The sequence below is a fragment of the Parasteatoda tepidariorum genome, chromosome 10 (assembly GCF_982258835.1).
Source record: "Parasteatoda tepidariorum strain Cologne lab strain chromosome 10, Ptep-v5.0, whole genome shotgun sequence".
NCBI lineage: Eukaryota > Metazoa > Arthropoda > Arachnida > Araneae > Theridiidae > Parasteatoda > Parasteatoda tepidariorum.
The window spans coordinates 22,907,782-22,929,542 of record NC_141764.1 but is presented as its reverse complement, the minus strand read 5'-3'; the positions used below and the strand labels follow the sequence as shown (position 1 = coordinate 22,929,542).

At 26.7% G+C, this 21,761-nt stretch overlaps 2 protein-coding genes across 5 annotated transcripts in view; one reads left to right on the top strand and one right to left on the bottom strand.

Annotated features, from left to right (window-relative positions):
• LOC107456491 (rRNA N(6)-adenosine-methyltransferase ZCCHC4) lies at positions 1–15,648 on the bottom strand. Of its 2 annotated transcripts, none has more exons than XM_016074360.4 (10): positions 15,285–15,648; positions 14,859–15,060; positions 13,543–13,726; positions 11,697–11,788; positions 8,614–8,689; positions 6,595–6,912; positions 5,657–5,775; positions 3,960–4,035; positions 2,151–2,380; positions 1–75 (listed from the first exon to the last, which is right to left on the bottom strand). In XM_016074360.4, the coding sequence occupies exons 1-10, from the start codon at positions 15,331–15,333 to the stop codon at positions 54–56; spliced, it is 1,368 nt and encodes a 455-aa protein (XP_015929846.2). In that variant the 5' UTR covers positions 15,334–15,648; the 3' UTR covers positions 1–53. The 2 variants fall into 2 exon arrangements, with proteins under 2 accessions (XP_015929846.2, XP_015929847.2); XM_016074361.4 differs by having other exon boundaries at positions 1–72; positions 15,285–15,443.
• Positions 15,573–21,761, top strand: part of LOC107456490 (wings apart-like protein homolog) — a 30,079-nt gene continuing 23,890 nt past the window's right edge. The window contains exons 1-3 of one of the 3 annotated variants that reach the window (XM_087153534.1): positions 15,573–15,714; positions 18,759–18,998; positions 21,238–21,353. In XM_087153534.1, the coding sequence (XP_087009660.1) occupies positions 18,765–18,998; positions 21,238–21,353 (350 nt within the window). In that variant the 5' untranslated portion in view covers positions 15,573–15,714; positions 18,759–18,764. Of the gene's footprint in view, positions 16,988–18,758; positions 18,999–21,237; positions 21,354–21,761 lie in introns of all 3 variants that reach the window. The other 2 variants (XM_087153532.1, XM_087153533.1) reach the window with 2 other exon arrangements.

Here is a 21,761-nt window from a genome sequence, read left to right as displayed (position 1 = left end):
TTTTCATTAAAAAGATTTTATTTAACAATCATTTAACAACAGGTATCTTCCATTTAATGTTTCTTCTTTTTCCTGCTGAAAAATAATTAATCAAATGAAGCTTTAGAAGATATAAAACATATGAATAGATTTAGAAAAAGTAAAAAAATATAAACAATGCATTTATTTATTTTCGAAAATATGAAGGATTTAAAACAAGATATCCCATACATAATTGTTAACAAATCAAATTTTATTTGACAACTACAATATTAGTCGAAAATATATCTAAACCCTTTTTTAAAAAAAAAAAATCTACCCACTAACAGCATCAATAGTAATGTATCAGCTGTTTAGGAATGCCTGCCTTAGGTGGGATACGCTTCAATGAGCTTAGTATTATTTTCCCCTAAAAAAAAAGTTACACACACACACACACACATATATATATATATATGGTACGGTCAATGTGAATAGTTGATTATTAATACTAATCAGTCAATACTAATAATAACTAAATAAACTGGTTAAAGTGAATAAGCAAATTTATCACATTAACCGGTCATTATTAATAATAACCAATGAAGTTTAGTCAATGTCATTCTTTTGCGTTTTTATAGGGGATATTTCTGTATCATGATATGCCACACCAAATTTATTTTAAACCGTAAAAATTAAAAAAAAAAAACAAAAAAAAAACATGTAGATGTTTGCCTGGGGATGGCTGCGAGTTATACCCTTGGAGTTGGTCCTATTCTGTGATGTCTTATAGTTTCTCTTGGGCCGCTGCACGGAAGTTTTCAAGACTTGGCAATTATTCTGCCGCAGATCACGAAACTGAAATCTCCAGTTTTTATTTCCCACTTCGACTAAAAAAAGCGATTGTTATTAATTTCGTTAGTAATAATAATAAACGGATTTATCTCTTCAACCGAAACACATATACAAAGAGGCACACCCATGCCACAATGCTACATAAACTGTTTAATCACATCGACCAAACTTCATTGGTTATTATTACCCAGGGGTCTGTTTAGAAGAAATTTGGGGCCGTTAACGAACTCTTCACGAAATAATTTATCTTTTAATTGGACCCTTCACAAATTTGTTTATCTTCATTATTGTTTTATTAATCGAATAACATTTTTACAAAAACGGAACTTTCACAAAATGTGTGGACAGACCCGTGTGACCAAAAGAAGCGATTATTATTAATATTGACCAGTAATAGTATTCATAGATCCTATAGGTATTTCATGCTTACTTCTTATCAGGTATAACTATAATGACTGATTATAATTATATTATTTTAGATATGACTACAATAAATGTGGTAAAATTAATAAAATGATTTTAGTCATCATGTGCGTTGTATTCGATTCAATATGCAAAAGTGCCATGTCACTTATATGGCTGCATTGTTCTGTTAAGGGTCAAAATAAGAAATAAGTAATAGTTGTTCTGTTTATTCTATTAAAATAAAATTTTTCCAGAAGACTGTAAAATTATTTTCTTATATATTTAAATATAAATATTTTGCTTCCATATGCTTTATGTTTTTATTTCTTGCAATTTATTTATAGATATCTATAAATGTGTATTAGCTTTTGAATTTCAAATTCATTATTGATTTCCTAAAAACAAAACTGAGCATTCATATGTCTGAATATGGCAAATATCATATTCTATGATGTTTATATAATTTCAATCTCAGGGCCGACTTCTTTCAGAATAAGAGATATTTGCACTTTCTTTGCTTTTATTTTTGTGCCAGTGTTAGTTTATAGCAGTATTTATTCAACTTGGCTAAATTATGTATCAATGTTTATGTTTGGCACAGTATAGCCAATTCTTACTAGGATATTTAAGGATTCAATTCAGTTTATAAAACATATTGACTGCATGTTCTTTAATCTTACTGCAAGCAAAATACAGATAAGTGAAAGTTACAATGCAATGATTAAAATAACACAATATGGGATAAATATTGGGATATGGGCAAAATACTATGTTAAGCGTATAAAGATTGTAACCAATACAAACTAAAAGTACGGCTTTTTCATATTCGTTTCCCCTATAATAAATATTCAAATGAAAAGCAGAAACACAATGTATTGTAGAAACTCGACAGCCAGAAGATAATGGATGGATTAAAAATGTTAGATATTCACCTCTGCTGATTTGATGGGCAATCTCTTTTTCTATGGCCATAACCAAAGCATTTAAAACATTTTTCCACCTCATTTCCATCTTCTGGACCAGGATTGCATGCACATTTCTTTTCTGATGATTCCAAGGAAGTCGGGACTTCGGGAGAGCATTTGTTATGGGTATTGCAATGTACATAAGAGCTTTTTACACATCTCTGGCATTGATCACAATGCTTATAAGTCTTACCATGCTGAAGAAAAAAAACATGTTCAGTTAAAATATTGCAAAGCAACTCAAGCTTTATAAAAACAGTTCTATGGCATTCACTTTGTACAAATTGAAATTATTTCAATTATAGAAAATACAAGATGTTCATAAATTTTGAGACTAGTAATTTTTGCTCATAAGAAAATGGATTTTTTGGGAGAAAAATGGAAGGTATGCGACTGACCACAATTTTAAGGAAACACTTTTTGGATAATATATTAGTATTTAATATAAATTGTGTAATAGTGCATATAATGTGTTAATAATATATATAGTATTATATTATGTGTTAAGTGTATTATATAATGTGTTAAATGCAAGTAGAAAAATAGTTAGCTATTCAAATATTTCTAGAAACCTTTATTGTTATTGCAGCTATTTCAAGGGTAATTGGATAAGAACCCCTTTTCAATGTCAAAAACGAAATTTACATGAAAACAATCTTTTGTTAGCAATATTTTTAAAGCTCACTTTTTATACATTTCATTTGTTATAAAAAAAAACCTAATTCCTGCCTAAATACAAAAATGTTATAACTTCAATGTAAAAATTTGGTTTGAGACAAACACTCATATTCGAATCTAAGTCTAAAATACGATCATTAAGACTTACACTGCTGAGTTTTTAAATAGATGTTGACATTGAAGAGAATAAAATTAGAACATGCAATTAACCTTCAAAACAACTTCCTTTAACCCCTTCAAGACTAGCAGAATGAGAAAAAAGCGCTTGTCCATGTTTGCATGTTCTGAGAATATACATACGTACACTTACATACCAGAATAAATACACTTACAAATAAGCAATGCAACACGAGAGTACCGTATTGAGATCTCACCCTGCATGCGTGATCTTGAACCACAAGAGTAAAAAAGATTTGTTTCATTTGTGACACAGTGGAGAACGAAGAAAGTTTGCGGGATCATATTCACATAATCACTGTTCTGAAGGGTTAAATGAAAAAACGTAAAATGACTAACACCACTTAATTAATTGGATGAAATAAATAAAATAAAAAGTTATCATTCATTCGAATCAAAACCTCATAAAGGTCAGTAATAAGCTTAAAACTACAAAACTTAGGGAGAAAAAATGGTTCAACTAAACTTAAAAGGTTTGGTTGGAGAGGATTTCACTCAATCTGAAGAAGATTGATTAGAGTAAAATAGTTTCATTATGAAATATCAAAGGAATTATGTTCTTTACACAAATTTAAAAAAATATATTACGTAAAAATATATGTATATGATTGCATAATAAAGTAACGAGGTATGTGTAAATGTTAAAATAAAGACTAGGTACAAAGAAAGCAAGTAGATTCGTAAAAATCAAAAACTTGCAAAGAACAGTATTTAAGTAAGTAATTAATTTTCCAGGGGCTTAAGAGGAAAACATTTGAATCCAAACCTCATTAACAAACATGGTTGAGTTGAGTCACATTAAGATTTTCTTTTCTTTATTAAGATGAATACACAATAATCACAAATATGTTAAATAAAATACAGTTAAGAGGTATTCTTACGTATATCCAATAAAAGATTAGCAAACAATAAATGTCTTACCTTTGTTGTACAGGCATTACATTTTTCACAGTGCAAATTATCTTTAAAAACATATCTTTTGCACTTGGTGCAAAATCTGAAATGAAAATTTTATAATTATAAAAATGAAAAATTAAATTTAACATCTACACAAGAAAATAGACTTTAGTCAGCTGTCTTAATATATTAGAGGGGGAAAAATGAAACAAAAGGCTGAAGGCATAACATTTTTACTAAACTTCAAGTTATCAACAATGTTAAATACTTTTAATTAAATTTTACAGGCTCAACATAATACTAAAAATTAAATATCAAGAAAAATAATAATAGGGACTTACAAATCATTAAAGTTATAAAAATTTATTTAGGAAAAGAAATTAATATATATAATTAGGCAGTTTTGTGTTGAAAGAAAAATGAAAGATTAGTGACAACAAAGAGTTCTGAAACTGACACAGGCGAGCATCAGTACCAAAAAAGTGAAGGTACATTCACAAAAACATGCAGATGCGAAAAAAGTCAACTAAATAACAGGACACTATACCACGAGATAAATTTTTCATGACAAATTCTGTTTCACTTCTATATGTATAGCCAAAATTTAAACCTCAGAGCAAAGTGTATTCAATGTTTTTACGGGATTACTTGCCATAATTTAGTTGGATTTTAATATTGAGAAAAAAAATCCGCAATTGAAACTTTATAATTTACTTGAACTTCCTCTTTCCGTATTAATATAGGCCATTGAAAATTTGCCATGAAGGATTTCTCTCATAATATAGCATCCCTTAAAGTAGGAACAATGAGAATTACATTGACTGCTTGGTCAAAAAGAAAAATAAGATGGATTGCAAAGTGGAGGTGTATTGAAAATCATAATTAAATTTTATCATGAAATCATTTAATTATGCCTCAGTAATGTCATTCATCGAGATGTTATGGCACAGGACTTAGGTTTCATCCCCAATGGTGGCTTGAAATATAGCCAGCTGCATATCGGTGCAAATTATTAACATACATCGCTTATTTAATGATAATATTAAATACTAATCCGGAACATTGAAACAGCTTTTTGTATTTCACTATAATTTTCTTAAATTGAATTTTTTCCCCAAAAATCTCATCAATCAATAATAGATTGCTTTTCATCTATAATTAAATTAATAAAAGCAAAATATTTAAAACAGCAACTGGGTCAACAACAGCCAGTTGTTGGTCAAAAGGTACATAGAGGTTAAGGCTCTTCTAATGATGTTGGCAAAGTAGTCAGCTTTGTATACTGGTTGGCTTTAATTTAAACATAAGCTGTATCTATCATCCTGCAGCTGGTTAGATTTCGAGCCACTACATAATGACTGCTTGATGCTTTAACCAATGTGCCACCATAGCTCGATGAATGACAATACATAAGATAGATCAAAAAGTTAAAACAAAATGCTATGTTTTAGTGCTAAGATTTAATCTGACAAATATGACAATATAACAAGAGTAACACATCAATGTGCAATTAGGCAAAATTAAACCATTTTAAAAGTTTTAATTTCTCTTTATTTTAAAATTAATTAATTAGAATTATTTTACAATTAAATATATACATCTTTTTTATTAAAGAATCATTTAATTTTTTAGGAGTAATATAAATGCGCATAAATGCACAAAAAAAAAAAAAAAATACTTCACATTCTAACTATTTACTTGAAATAAACTAAATTAATTACCCATAGCCTTCATTTTTAGGCAACTTGAAGGAAACAGGCGGAATATTAGTGTAAATACGAACTGGTGAATCTTTCATATCAAGCTTCATTCTGAACTTTTTATGGTTTACATACCCCACCTAAAAAATCAAAATAAATAAAAATTACTTCATTGCAATAAGCAACATATCTGATATTATATTAAATTAAATAAAAAACTGAACTTTAAAATTTTAGATAGTAAAATTTTTATTATTTAAGTTTAGATAAAAAGGAAAACACCCTTTAACAATTTTTAAAGGTGTAAAAAAAATATGAAATGATTTGTCCACACCAGGACCCTTAGTAATTTAAACTAGAGGACACTTTTTTTTCTTCTTTCTTTTAAATACATACATATTTACACATAGTGTCAAATTGTGGGCCCTCTAATTTGACTAAAATAACTTCCTTTGGTATGGTACTATAGTACCTTGTAATATAATACCTGGCTGAGTTTGAATATTATGGGTTAATGTTAAGGGTATTATCTAAAAACAAAATTTATTGTGTAATTCTTATAATTTTGAAATAAGAATAAAAAGGATTTTGAGGTGCACACATTTCTTTAAAAATAAAATATAAGAATCAGCAAAAGTCACGAAAAATAAACTCTTAATTGATCAATTATTTACATTAATCAAACTCACAGAAATAAGATTAATGACATAAGTCAGACATATGACATCGTGACATTGAGATAAAAAAGAATCTTTTCAACTTATGATTAATTATGAAAATATTACGCTACATTATTTCAAGCAAAAAAAAAAAAAAAAATAATAATAAGTTTAAAATTTATTTAGGATAAAACTTTTGAAGTTAAAAAGATAAAGAAAACAAATATTATGATGATCTTCTAACATTATAGTGGACAATAAAAAAGTGAATGATTATAAATACCAAATAAATATAGTTACTTTATAATCCATCATTACTAAATCAGGGAAGTTTTTGACAATTCGCTTCTCGAGAAAGTATGGGAAAAACCATAACAAGGGAACAGTTTCTGAGCCTGATTTGGAGTTAGACGACTGCCACAATTTGTTTATAGTCTGTAGTGTGTACGAAATAGCATCGACAAGGCCACCAAATGGAGGATCTATCAAAATTGCAACTTTGCCACCATTAGATTCAGTTAGAAACTGTTTAACTCGATCTTCACACTCCTCGCCACCAAAGTAGTGATTGTTAAATAAGTTGTAGTGAACAAACTGTTCTGGACTGAAAAACTGCAACTAAATTTACAAAAAAAAAAAAAATCATTACAAAATCTTAAAGAAGAATTATTAGCAAAAAATAAGCAATAATTAATATAAAATATTTTATGTCTTTAAAACAAGGGAACTAAACTTTTTGTCTTAAATACATTTTAAGAAAAAATGTTTAGTAATGAAAAGAATCTTCAAGAATTTTTTTTTTTTTTTAAAGATTTAATTACAATAAATTGCAATTTAACTTATTCTCAATAAAATATCATCTCTATGAAGATATAATTGAAACAAAATTAATGATCAATACTAAAGTTATTAAGGGAATGTTTAGTTCCTTATAATAAATAACAAAACAACAAAAATAATAAAAAAATAAAAAACATGAGTATAGATTAAGTTATAGTTTGATTCCACAATTAAGCCATTAATATACATTTTCTAGTGTTTTAGAATTATTTGACTCGTAAATTTATATTTAATCCTTTTCTCAAAAAGGACCTTGATTAAGAAATTTTCAAATTCTATAAATATATAGTCTTTCTTTAATATATTTACACAAAGTTTTGAAAACCTAGCGTTGAAAGTTAGGATTCAAGCAAATTTATAATGCCCATATTGTTCTTTCTAACCACCAACTATTTATAATAATTTAATCCTCACTTCCTTCATTTGGATTAACTTGCGATAATTATTCAAATAATAAATTCAATTCCAAAATAAAAATAAAAACAATAATTTAAAATTTTTATTATTATGTACTATATGCTTGGAAATGAATGCTATGAAGATGTAAACAAAGGAATTATGAGAATTAGTATCTTCAACAAGAGAATAAAACTGGAATTGGACAAATTTAAATGGATTTTTCCACTATAAATAAACTAGCTCCCACTTTATTTTAAAAATAATTTTTTCATAAATAAAGTACAGAATATTTTTATTGATTGGATTAAAGATTTTTTTTTTACAGTTTTCTCCAAACAAAACAAAAAACTGCACCAATAAACCTGCCCTATGGTAAAAGCCTCTTCTCAAATTTATAATAAATACGAAAATGTTTTTCAAACTAATCTGTTTTTAAACATTTCAATTTTACTAATAATTATTGAAATTTTCTTCAAAAAAAAATAAATTAATAATAATAATAAATAAATAAAAGAATTAAAATTTAAAAATGACTAAAGTAGAACTAAACTAAAACTAATTTTTCAGTTGTATTAACTTTTACTCAATCTATTGCTTGATTAATTATATATAAGTTCTTCTGTCCATAAAAAATGATCTCAAAATTTTAAACAGTATTTACATTTATAAAAATGTTTTGAATGAAGTGATTGTATTAAAACCCTTCAAAGGCTAAGCAAATGTGCTGGATTTTTATAACTTACACAATATTCCAGAAAAGTACTTTCAGAGAGGTAAGCAATGCATAATTAATTGCATAGAGTCAGTTAGGCATAAATAAATAATTTCAAATTATTTTTTGGAATTGGACTATGGTTATCATTTCTAAAATATTAAAATTAAATTTAGAGTGATTAATAATTTTTTAAAGCAGTTTTTACTAATACCCGAAATTAAAAAAATGATACAAATAGACTATTTAAGCCTTTTTATTATCGTATATTTACAATGAGAAAAAAACAATATAAAACAATTAAGTAAACACACACTCCTAAGGCAATGACAAAGAAACTTACTAACTGAAGATTTGATACTACTTACATATCTTGGATCAATATCCATTAGTAGTGATGATATGGATAAAGCATCCTTTTCTTTCATAATATATTCATGAATTCTAAAAAAAAAAGAAGAGTGTGTTAATTTTTTTTAAACACTTATTTGCTAAATGCAATATTCTTTTACAAAACTATATCAATGCAAATATCCAATGCGCAAAATAAAAGATATGAATATTTAATTTCCAAATAAACACAGTGATATAATATTAAAAATTAATAAAAAACACACCTGTCTCATAAAAATAATGAAGAATTAAATCAACAATAAAGAATACAGAAAATTAAACGTTTGACATCACAGATAAAATTGGTAATGAATTATGTTCTACAGGTATTAACTTTTCTATCTTTTTATTTCTCAATATAATATTCAAATCTTAATTAATAACTTTCTATAAGCAATTTATTGACGATCATAACTAGTTCCAACCCTTTTGTCCCCATCAAATTTTGATGAAATTTGTACGAAAATCATTGATTCTTTTTAAAAAGTGCTTGAAGTTTAAAAAAAACTCTACATTGATAAGATATAAAACCTAGTTGCTGACTTACCATGTTTTAACATATACATAATTTTCTTGTAAATCTAAAATCTAAGTTGTTCCGATGCATTTCATTGCTAATATTTGATAAATATTTTTATAAGAATCACTTTTGAATTCTTCTCCACTTTTACAATATGGTTTTTTTTGCAGACTTATTTTTAAAATATATTATAGTACAAAAAAAATACTGGCTGTAATGTAAAAGGGGATAATTTTTGACATTTTAATTTTTTTTTAATAAATAGTAATATTAAAAAAAATTTCTGTTATGATGTGCATATTATGCATATCTGGTGATTATGGAAAAAAAAACAGCTTTTATATATATATATATATATATATATATATATATATATATATATATATATATATATATATATATATATATATATATATATATAAAACCCCCAACAATTACTCCTAAGATAAAAATTCATAAATAACAAAGTCATTGGAGGATTTAAAATAAAAAGCTTTTCAATGATAAAGGAGTTATAAAGCTTTTGACAAATTTGTTGGAAAAAAAAGCCAAGCCTATACTAAAATATGAGTGCTTTATATGAGTAACATCTCTACTAGTAACAACCTTACTTCAATAGAATTCAACATGTACTTAGTCAGCTAAATTTTATGAGATATAGGAGTAGGCCTTAGGCTAAGTGTCCAGATTAAACTATTTGTAGTTTTTATAAAACTTAAGCACTATTATAAGAAATATAAACATTCCCAGATTATATAACATTGTTCTTGATATTTATTAAAGCAATAAAATGCATGGATACTTTAAGCCCATTTAAAATATGTATAATTGCTGTTCTTATCATTTTAAAGAACTATAGCTTCCTGAATAATTGAGTTGGCTTATCCAGCTATATCAATCAATATCATATATAAACATTAGTTTTATTTTATTTTGAACACCTAATACATTAAAGTGGAAAAAATTAACAGTAAAACAACTCAATAAATACATGATTTTCAGAATAATTTTATTACTTTCATTCACTTTTGAAGTTTTAAGACATTTTTACTTTTTGTGTTATTCAGTAGAAACTTGACGAACCAAAGTAACTGGTATCAAGATTATTCAAAATGCAGAGTTTTATCATTTTCATTCCTACATTCTCACGAAAATAGTGTTTTTAAATAGTGTTAAGTACAATTTTGATGTGCTTTTTTTGACTGGGTTCTTCTTTTTTAAATTATTCGGATGTTTGATTATCTGGACTGGGACAAGACCCAATTAATCCTGCTGAACGAAGTTCTACCACAATCAGAAACACGAAAAGTAATTATGAAGTATCATAATTAAAACAGGAAAAAAAAAGGTGCTCAGCTGGGAAATACAAGTCATTTTAACAGACATGAGAGTGGATAAAGATCAAAAAGTATGGAAATCCCTGTCAACTCTAATCCTTAAAAATAAAAATGTGTGAAACTATTTTGCTCCAATAAAAACCATTTGCATAATTATTTAAGTTTTGTTTATTTAAATTATATGTAAACATTGTCATACAAACTGTTAAGCTTTATATGATTAAATTAGTAGTACTTTATTTACAGTGCACTATAGCTGTAGAATAAGCTATTGGTCATGGTCTAGAAAACATTTTTGAGGATGATCTAAAGACATGCCATCACAATTTTGATCCTCTGCAGAGGGGATGGATCCCCTGTTTTGGTAGCTTGATGACATGTGTGCAAAATGGAGAAGTTTCTGATAGGGCAGTTTATTGAGGACGGGTACAGCAAATCCTTTGCTGGCTGATCAAAGTGGTCACCCACTTGCCCCCTGATCCTTGCTTTTTAAGTTTGACTTTGGTATTCTATTGAGAGCCGTGTTTTATAGATCAGTCCACTGCGGGGCTATGATTAAAGAGAAAAAAATAATACAATAAAGTAAAACAAGAAATTTATGTAGCACAGTAGGGTACCGATTACCCGAAACGATCGGGACCATCGCTATTCCGGATAACTGATTTTTCCGGTTTTCTGAATCGCTGCAAAAAGCAGTTTTTTTTTATTGTTAAACCCAACTAAAAAAAAAATGTTTGGAAATAATCATAAAAGGAAAAAACGATGAAATCATACACTAATGAATATTTCCAAAATGATGGTAAGGTAAACATCTTTCAAAAAAGAAAGAAAAATCCTAAAATATTATGAGGAAAAAAAAAATATTTTTTAAAAAAATGGTGGGAAAATTTATCGAATTTCATTCCGGTTTTTTGGTTTTCCGATTTTCGGATAACAGGTTCTGTACTGTAAGAGACTTTTAACATTTTCTCCAAAAGTTGGAAATTCTGGAAGAAACTTATGCCTGATTTTAAACAACATAAAATTAATGAAAGCAGCCTTTGCTTATTTTTTTAAATATCCAATATTAAAAATATCTAAATTGAACCTAGTCCCAGTTATTGTCTATTGAAGGGGCTACAGTCTATTGAATTTATAAATATATAAAATAAAAATAAATATCAAAAAAGTAAAAAAGTTTCTATGTGAAACACATGAATACTTAGGAGTGCCAATGAGCAGAAGTTTGGTGAATCCAAGTTTTTCCAATAATGTTACGACAAACTTCACTGTATTTTCAGAGAAGAAATATTGCTGAAAAGATGCAAAGGAAAAATTACATACACTTACAACTGGAGATAACATATCTACACAGATAGGCAGCATAATTATTTAGTAGTTTTCTAAGTTAAATAAATAATAACAACAAATTATATTGAAACAAAAATCTTGTTCACATTCAATAACAAATAATTAGGAGATAAATAATGTCATGGATTTCAAAATTCCAATCAAAATTTTTAATTCATTTACATACTCAAATATTGCAAAATCAACATTCAGATTCGTATTTACCTGATTTTATAAGTAAATGTTGAGATTTGTATTCTCATGATTTAAAAATCGTTGAGATTCGCATTCACACACTTAAATAAATAAATAAAAATCTTGCATCAATATTTTTATTAAGACATCAAAAACATTCTCTGGTTATAGGATTTATACATACACTTTTATCTAGATTAAACTTCAGGTATTTTTTTAATTATTTAAGAAGTGCTTTTACACATAACACTTTTGGATTTCGATTTTCAGCTTCTTGATTTTAAACCAAACTCATCTCTGTGGTATGAACCAAGAGTTCCATAAAAATTAAGACATTTTTAAAAAAATCAGTGATTTTTACGAAAATGAGATGGCAACGAAAGGATTGAAACTAAGTCACAGGAGTTAATCAATGCTGACAGAAAGTTTTTCTTTCTATCAAACTCTGCTAACAATACTACAAAATTTCCCCATTTTCAACTTTTATATGTAATCTGTTGCGACATAATTGTTTTCAAGAAATTTTAATTAATCACATTATTCAAAATCATCTTTTCTGTAAAATTTTTTCGATCTTCGCTTACCTTGTAATAGGTCGAAGGGGCTAGTTAAATTGGGGCAAAAAATAAAATTTGCTTAAAAAGGGGACAATTTTGGTAAACTTTCATAATAGGTCAAGCATGCATAGACAAAACAAAATATTTCCTATTGGCACTCTTTTTATGTAAAAATTCATCGATTTACCACATTTACAATTATACTTTTTAATACAAAGCATGGTTTGAGAAATACCTTGAAAAATCTACAAAATCACCCTATTTCAGGTCATGTTTCGTGACTTAGGAGCTGATACTCACCTTATAAGAGGGGGATTGTCATATTGAGACTATCAAAGCAGTTGGAAAAAAAAAAAAAAAAACACTTTGATGACAATTTTTTTTAAAACATTCCTATAACATTTCATACAAAAATACATTTTGGTGACTTTTTACCATTAAAATAAAAAAGTAATAAAAGTAAAGCAAAATAAAATAAAAAAGTATACATGTATGAATAACTTAAACTCATGGCTGCATTATAACATAGGAAACAGCAAGAAAAACATGTGACATAACAAAACATCCTTAAATTTAACTCACATTTGCATTAAATGGTAAGCTTTTACGATAACAGGGGGAAAATATTTATAAACTATTACTTTCACAAAACTAAAGTATCTTTTCCCATAATTTTATATTCTATCCTTTTTTTTTAATTATTATTACTTAATGCTAATGAAACTAATATTAAAAACTATATTTTTTTGTCAATAATAAATCATCTTGATGTAAAATTATAAGGAATAGTTAAGATTTTTTCAAAGGATACAATAAATTTATCAATAATACATTTTTTTATTTGAAAGTTTCATTCACTCTTTTGGAAGAATGTTTATTTTTAGTTTTGTCAGAGATTTCAAATAGACATTTGAAGGAAATTAACAATAAATTTATTTTTAAAAAAAATAAAATAATTATAATTACAGCTTCGGCCTTTTTGTTTTGCAGACTTTGAAAAAGAGAAGTAGGCTGAAGTAACTGATCTGGAGTTACACTAGAAAGTTTTTCATGATTTTGATGATTCTTTTCTTCTGGTAAAATTAAGGAAGAACAAGTTCTGCAGTAGTCTCTTTTTGATTTTGGGAGATTTTGAATTACAGAGAGACGCCTAAAACAGAGTCAAACAATTTAAGCAACACAAAAATGATGCAAACAATAAGATCAATTATAGTAATTCAGAAAAATTAATAAATTTAACACAGAAAAAATCAATGAATTCAACATTAGGGAAGAATACCAAGGTGCCATTATGGCACCTTGACACTAAGTTTTGGCAACTTCCGAGCAATGTCAGGCAAGGAATTAAAACCTCCAGGCAATCTATTACACTTTTTTTTTAATTTTTGGAAGATAAAAAACTTCCTCCCCTTGATAATTGCAATTGGAATGAACAAGAACCCATATGGAAATATTTTCTATCATTAAAATTTGTGGGCCTAAATTAAAAAAGGGAATATTTCTGTATTGTGATTTGCCACGCTAAATACAATTGCCAAGGCAAAAATAGACTTTAAACTTCAAAGGGTTTTTTTAATTTAAAAAAAGGAAAAGAAGGCGGCTAGTTTAGAAAGTTTAAAATTGTCACAGAAGAGACCAATTTGAAGAATATAACTAGTAACCACCCTTGGTCAAACATCTACATGTTTCTTTTAAAAGATCAAAAGTTATTTGGGGTTAGAAAAATTTACTGAGTAGAAATTCACCCAGGAGTGGCTACAAGTTATACTCTTTCAGTTTGCTCCCTTCTATCATGTTTTGGGGATATATCTGTATTACGATTTTCCATATCAAGTACAATCGCCAAGGTACCAATTGGTTTAAAATATGCAATTTCTTAAAAAATAGTACATAGAGGCCCAGAAGCATAAAGTGCCTAAAACTGTGACGTACGTCGCAGAAAAAAGGAAGTCCTGCAGAACAATTTGTATCTTGAATAAGTGAAGCCTTTTTCGCTGTGAAATGCTTGCAAAACATTTGTATAAATTAATAAGTCCTGTTGCAGAACATTTGAAAATATTCTGCTTATGGGCATAGAGGTTTTTCCAGGAGAGGCTACGAGTTATAACTTTCTCATTGGTCCTCCTCTGTAATGTTCTTTTTGTAGTTTTTCCCGTGTGGGATACTGCCTGGATGTTGCCAAGACTTGACCATTATTCTGCCGCAGATCAAGATACGGTAATAATTCCTTAAAAAATAGGGATTGACTGAAAAAAAAAACTTGATGATAAGGGAAATCTTACTTCACACACTCCTCATGGGTGTAAGGAGGTTTGCTAGCATTGTTTATTTTTTTCCAAACAGACTTTTTCTTAGCAAGTAGCTCATCATCAGCCCATTGAAAGAAACTGCAAACTGATCTATCACGACAGGCAGAACAAGCAAAAAATCTTTTTCCAGTTTTTCTACCATTTGCACAATGTCTTTCAAAAAGCAAGCATGGTCCTACAAAAAAAAAAAAAATAAATAAATCAGATCATAAAAACAAATGCTTACGGTTTAACCTCATAATAATTTACAAGAACAAAATAGGGGCAATGTAAATAGGTTGAAATAAAATTATTATAAAAACTGCCTTTACTATGCCCAGCTGTAATGACGGAATACAACGAAGTAAACTTCGTTGATCAGTTTAAAATGAGATGGATAAAACATTTAAAATACTGTACCATGCGGACAAGCAGGATTATTTTTACAATCTTGAGGAATAACCTCCATAATTAAATTAAAGTTGACTAATGGCTAACAGAATTTTAATTAATTGTCTTTCGTTCTTCATGTGGGTACTGGATATTTTGTATGTAAACAAAAAGTACTCCGATAAGTAAGGTTAAAGTTAATTAATAACAATCTCCACAGGGAGTATAATTCTTTCAGAATGTAATTAAAAATAAGGATATTTTTTTCAAAGATTTATAATAAAAAAATATATTAAAATAAATTGAAGTCATTGCAAAATTTAGTTTAAATTGCGTAAAATCAAATGTTTTAAAAGTTGTTCGCATTAAAAAATTTAGTTGGCAGTAATGCTGTAACTTTCTTTAGATTGTTTTCTTTTTGTTCATACCCGTTGTTTGTGCAGTTGCTATTCCTTTGGTGGTAAATTAAATGTTTTTGCTTTTATTTTATTGCATTTACTAAAAATTTGTGTTACATTTATTTATAAATGCGTTTTCTGATCTTCAAACGCAAGTTTCGTTCGCCTAATTGCAAAATATCGCATTCAGGAATTATTCTTTAGGAAGGTTACGCAATTTTGTTTTGGTTTCAGATCGTATCAAATAGCAAATAAATTTTATTTTTTAAGTAATAAATAAGTTCATAAATATCTTTTTACTTCAATTAGATTAGTATGAAATTTTCTTATGGTAAAAAAATTTACTAATGACTCAAATTAAGCTGAAACAATTTTGTTCCATATTCGAGTTTTAAGAATAAAATAACTAACTTTTGTGTTAAAAAAATAATTAGGCCTTAACTGTTTGTTTTCCAGACACTATGTTTAGATTGTGTAAAACTAATTATTAACATTTAAGTTACAATGTTTTTTTAATATCTGAATGTTCACATTTTGTAATGAATATTTTCCACTCATCAGGGATGCGCATCCCCCCAAAGGCTGACAGGAGCATGCCTCCCCACAAATTTGAAAAATCTACCTCAACTTCCCTTTTCCGTAAGCAATGAAAATAAATATTAAATTTATATATTCACTGTTAGAAATATTTTGAAAAATATTATTTTCAGGAAGCCCTAGACAAAATTAAATAATTTTGTGAAAAAATTTCATTTAAATCACTATGCAAAATTGACAGGTAAAGTAGAGATATTTCCTTGTTGAGATCTGTGGCAGAATAATCTAGCAGTATTTGATCCAATTCAATCCTTCGTTAGAAATATTTTGAAAAATATTATTTTCTGAAGTCGTAGACAAAATTAAATAATTTTGGGAAAACATTTAATTTAGATCGCTTTGCAAAATTGACTTGCAAAGTAGGGAGATTTCTGTATCGTGATATGTGGCAGAATAATGGCTAAGTCTTGGTAACTTTTGGGCAGCAGAAACTAAATAAAACATCACAGAAAGGGACCAATTCAAAAGGTATTACTTGCTGCCACCCACACGCAAACATCTACATGTTTTTTTTTTTTTTTTAAATTTGCAAGCTTAAAATCTATTCATCACCTTGGCAATTCTAGTTAGCGTGACAGATCACGATACAGGAATATCCCCTGCAAAGTGGTGATGCGTTGTCCTCTTTAAAAGCTATATCTATTTAAGGGCTAATTCAATTCAAGCTGTTAATTGCAAATTTGCAACCTATGGAATTTATGATAATGATTACCGAAAGTGATGAAATATTTTATTACAGTAAGTAGTTTAAAAACAAATCACTTGTTTTTTGAAAAGAAATTTTCTGTAATTGTCTAATCACAGTATAGTAAATGTAATCATTGGCACTAGAAAATTTGTTAAGTTCTATAAGAATATAAATGGAAAATATTTCGAAGTATGAAATGTGAAAAGTTCCTTTACTCAAATTTCAAACCTTGTATATAAATATATTGAATTAATTTTAAAATATTTATTTAATTAATATTGGGTGAATTTTGTGTCCTGAAGTTTTTTTCCTGTGGTTTTTCTGATACTTTATTTTTCTTTGTTTTCTTTTTCCTAGGATATTTTTCTGTTTTTTTTTTTTTTTTTTTTCCTGAGCTATTTTTCTATTGTTTTTTCCCCCTAGGCTATTTTTCTAATGTTTTGTTTTGTTTACTTGTAAGCAAAAGAGGTTTTAAATTAATTCAATTATATCAATAATTATCTTATAAATATTTACATCAAATCTGTTTTGTTTAATCATGAAATTATTGAATATACCTGTGCTTTTCTTGTGTAAATTTTGAATTGAAGATATAATGAACGTGGCTTATAAAAAATAATCCCCACTAAGAATAAGAAAAAAATATTAAAAGTATCTCTCTCCAAAAAAAGATTTTGAAATATAACCCACCTATCCACCACCAAAATAAATTTGCATTCCTCTCAAATAAACCTTTATTTGTAATTTTTTGTGATTGTACAGTTGCATATTGAAGTTACAATAAACTTGGACAGAAAAATATCCATCTATTATATAGATTTTAAAAATTATCTCCCGACCAAATATTAAAAAATGCCCTCTGAAATAATAAAAAAATTCCTTCATTGTAATTTTCAGATTTAAAACTATACTATTGTATAAATTATTAAAAAAAAAAAAAGTATTTACCCCTTCCCTAAAATAGACATGGCAACTTCCATTCAGTGGATATCCTTGCCTGTGACAATAAATATAAATGTGGCCAGTTGTACAAATTTGCTTCAATTAAGCAGATTTGTACACTTAATTTACTTCAATTAAGTAATTGTTGTAAAGGTTTTATTAAAAAAAAATATTATTTCTATGTCAACTATTCCTAAAATTTAAATGGAATTTGGGATAAAAAAAATCACTTTTAATTTTAAACCAATATTTTTTTTCTTTCAACGTATTGTAGAAAAAATTATTTGAACCTAAGTTATTGTATGTGAGGTTATGAAGGTAAGAGGAAAATTTCTGTATTAGTAAACTCTTGATAATGCTTGCATAGTTTTAGCTACATGTAGATAGTGGCCAATGAGAAATTTAAAAAAAAAACACCAGAAATACAAAATCAAGCAAAATCAAAAAAAAGAAAAATCATAGCTAGTTTTGAGCTAACTGCTATATATTTTTTTGAAATTTATTTTTTATATTACTCAATGTGAGCCAATGCCTTCCTCTGAAGTTTTCTCCATAACGACTTCTGATTCTTAAGTAAAAATAATATGATTTAAATTATTTGAATTTCAATTGACATATTTTTTAATAATTGTATGTTAGTATTCTAGTTACAACATATATAAATGTTTTAAAGTTTGAAGTACCTATGTTATAGAGTATAAAGTTATAAAAATATTAATTTAATAAGGCAAATGTCACTTTAAATTAAGATTATTTATTACATAATAAATTAATTGAATTATGTAGTTTTTTTTATAGTAACATAATAAAGTTTTATCAACTAATACATCTTATTTCTTCTAAAGATTTTTTTCATATAGTTAGTGTTATATTTTGTAGCTAGTGATGGCTGACAATCGTCCAACTACAAGAAAAAGAGCTGAAGTTTTATTTGATGTCTTAACTGCAAAGGACAATAATGTGCATTGTGAAACAACAGCCCCATTTTCTACAGTTGATAATGAGCAGAAAAAGATAAGTGAGAAAAATGAAAATAAAACTGATACAGCTGTTAAAGAAGATGATCAACATGAAAATGTTGTTAATGAAAATAAAGCACCTGAGGAAAATAAAGTTCCAGTTAGTTCAATTTAATTTCTTACTTATCATTATTAGTTTTTAGTAATTTATTCCTGCAATATTTAATTTTTTTAGAATATTATAAATTGTTTTTTATTTTTTTATTTCTCATTATTAATTTTTGAAAAAAATTGCTTACATAATGTGAGTAACTTTACTTTATCATATTGTTCTTATTAATTGACTTTTGAGTAGGTAATAAAGAAATCAAGGTTAGAGAAATGGTATGAAGTGAAGGGCTTTCACTACTTTAAAAAAATCTTAAGTTATTCATTCGAAAAACTTTTATTCATATCTTTATGATTTGATTTAGGAACAATAGAAATAAAAAAATTCAAATATCTCAGATTTTTTTTAAATATTATGAGTTTAGGGATCATTTAATAATTAGCCTCAAAAATGAATAAAGTGTTTAAGTGTAAAAATAAATAAAGTTAACAAAAATGTTTAGCCTCAATACTCATATTTACGTTTCAAAATTATTTAATTTTTTTTTATCATTTCATTAAAGAAATACTGAACCAAGTAACAAATTTTAATAAAAATTGAATAGGGGCCAATCAATAATTTACATTTGTAATACGAATTTTTTACTTTGTATTTCTTTTCTTAATTCTTTACATATCTCTATAAATTCGGTATAATTAATAATATTAATCTTGTTAATGTTTTGTTGAATGTGCTTTTATAAATATTTTTTATTTAAATCGAAAAAAATACACTGGACAGCCTCTTTAAATAATAGTTATATGTTTTAGAATTTTGAATTAAAATTGTTAAGTGCTTATAAATATTAAAAGGTGCTTATTTTTTGTTAAGCAATTTAGAAAAACGCCTCATTCCCATTTAAACTGTGAATTTGTAGCAAACATAATGTAATTAACAAGTAGATGAAAATAAGTTTTGAGAGACTTGATCTCTTTCTATAATTACATTATCTAATTTAAAAAACTACAGAACCTGTGTCGTTTATTATTTTATTTTAAATTTATGAGACATTAATTTGCTCACATTATTTAATAATCAGTGATGGCATGTTTTTTTTCTGAGTGAAAAACTTCTGGAAAAAAAGAATAGGCTTCATCCAACCCAAATAGAAGAACTTTTTTTTTTTTGTAAATAATAATATAAAATTTTTAAACAGTTCATAATTGCAAGCTAGTTTAAATTATCAGACTAATTTTTGTGCCGCTTAATGTTTCATTTTTAAATATAAAAAAAAGGAAAAGCAGAAAAAATTCTGGAATTTCTTAAAAAAATTAAAATGACTAGTTTTTCTATATTTTAGGTTAAAGAGTAAAGTAAAACTTAATTTTATAATAGTTTAAAAAGCTATTAAAATAATATAATCAAGTTTTATTAATACCACTAAATTAACAAATCACATACTAAACATAGATACTACTGAAAACATAGATACATCGAATTCTCAATTTTAAATAGCATACTTAAATTTATAATCAAATAATGTTAAGTATGAATACTCAGACTCTTAAATAATATGATATATAGACTTCAAAATTCTCCATAAAACTGATTAATAAATAAATATATATTTTTTAAAAAAAAGATGAAAGTGAAAAACTTTAATAATTCTGTTACTATATTAAATTTATTTTGTTTAAATTTGAGTTATTTTTATAATACTTATTGTTAAACAATTGTATTGGTCATTTTCAGTTTCTTCCATTTTGTCCAGTTGTCTAGCAACAACTTTAGGTTATAGACGGAATTAACACACAATAAGTGAAGAAATTACATTAGATGCTTTTTTCCTTTAGTTTTTTAGTGTAATGCGCTATTTTTTGGAGAAGTAATGCAGTGAGTATGTGATTTAAAAAAACACTTGTTTTGAAGAGATTCCTGTTTATTACTTTTTCATAAGTTAAGAAAAGAAGAAAGTTTCAAACATAATTTTTCAAACCTAATTGATTTAAATCTTTCATGAGTCCGTCAGCAGACACAATTGGAATGTCTTCATGGCCAAGTGTTTTAGTTTCAAATTTTATCCATCAATTATTAACTTAAGTTTTTATTTATTAGTTAATTCGCTATGTATATTCGTTTTGAAAAAACGAATGAGAGCAATATTTCATGTCTATAAATGTATACTTTTAAGAACATCTTTAATTGGCTATGAAGTTAAAACAGACTTGAACTAGAGTTGTTTGTTTCTTTACAATGCATGTTTGGAATTTTTTTTTTATGTTGTTGAAACTATTTGTTATTTTTGTTCTAGTCTGAAGATGCTTTAAAATATAAAGGACTTTTGCAAGAAATTGACGACCAATTATCTATTGAAGAATTGTGTGCTGTTCTACAAGGAGAGAATACTTTGGCTAAAAGATGCCAAAGGTAGTGGTTTTATTATTTTTACTCTATCTTTAATCTGAGGATAAATTTTTATCAGTTAAATTTTGTCGCAGCTTTTTATCTCTTTTATGCCTGCTGAAACAAGAAGTAACAGACATTTTAGATGTTAATTGACTTATAAATATAATAATGTTATACAACTTAGAAACTACTATATTTACTTTATAGGTTTAATAAACTTGATTAAAAAAACATTGATTTTTTCAGTTTTAAAATTTTTGTTTTGTACAATTTTTTGTAATATTTTAAATTGGTTAACCCATTAACGCCCACTGTCCTCAAATGAGGACAGTCAGTAATACATTATGTAAAATTTTTATTTTAAAAATAATTTTTCTTTTCTGGGAAGATAGTTGGCAGCACTATCAACGCATCCACAATATTTTTAAT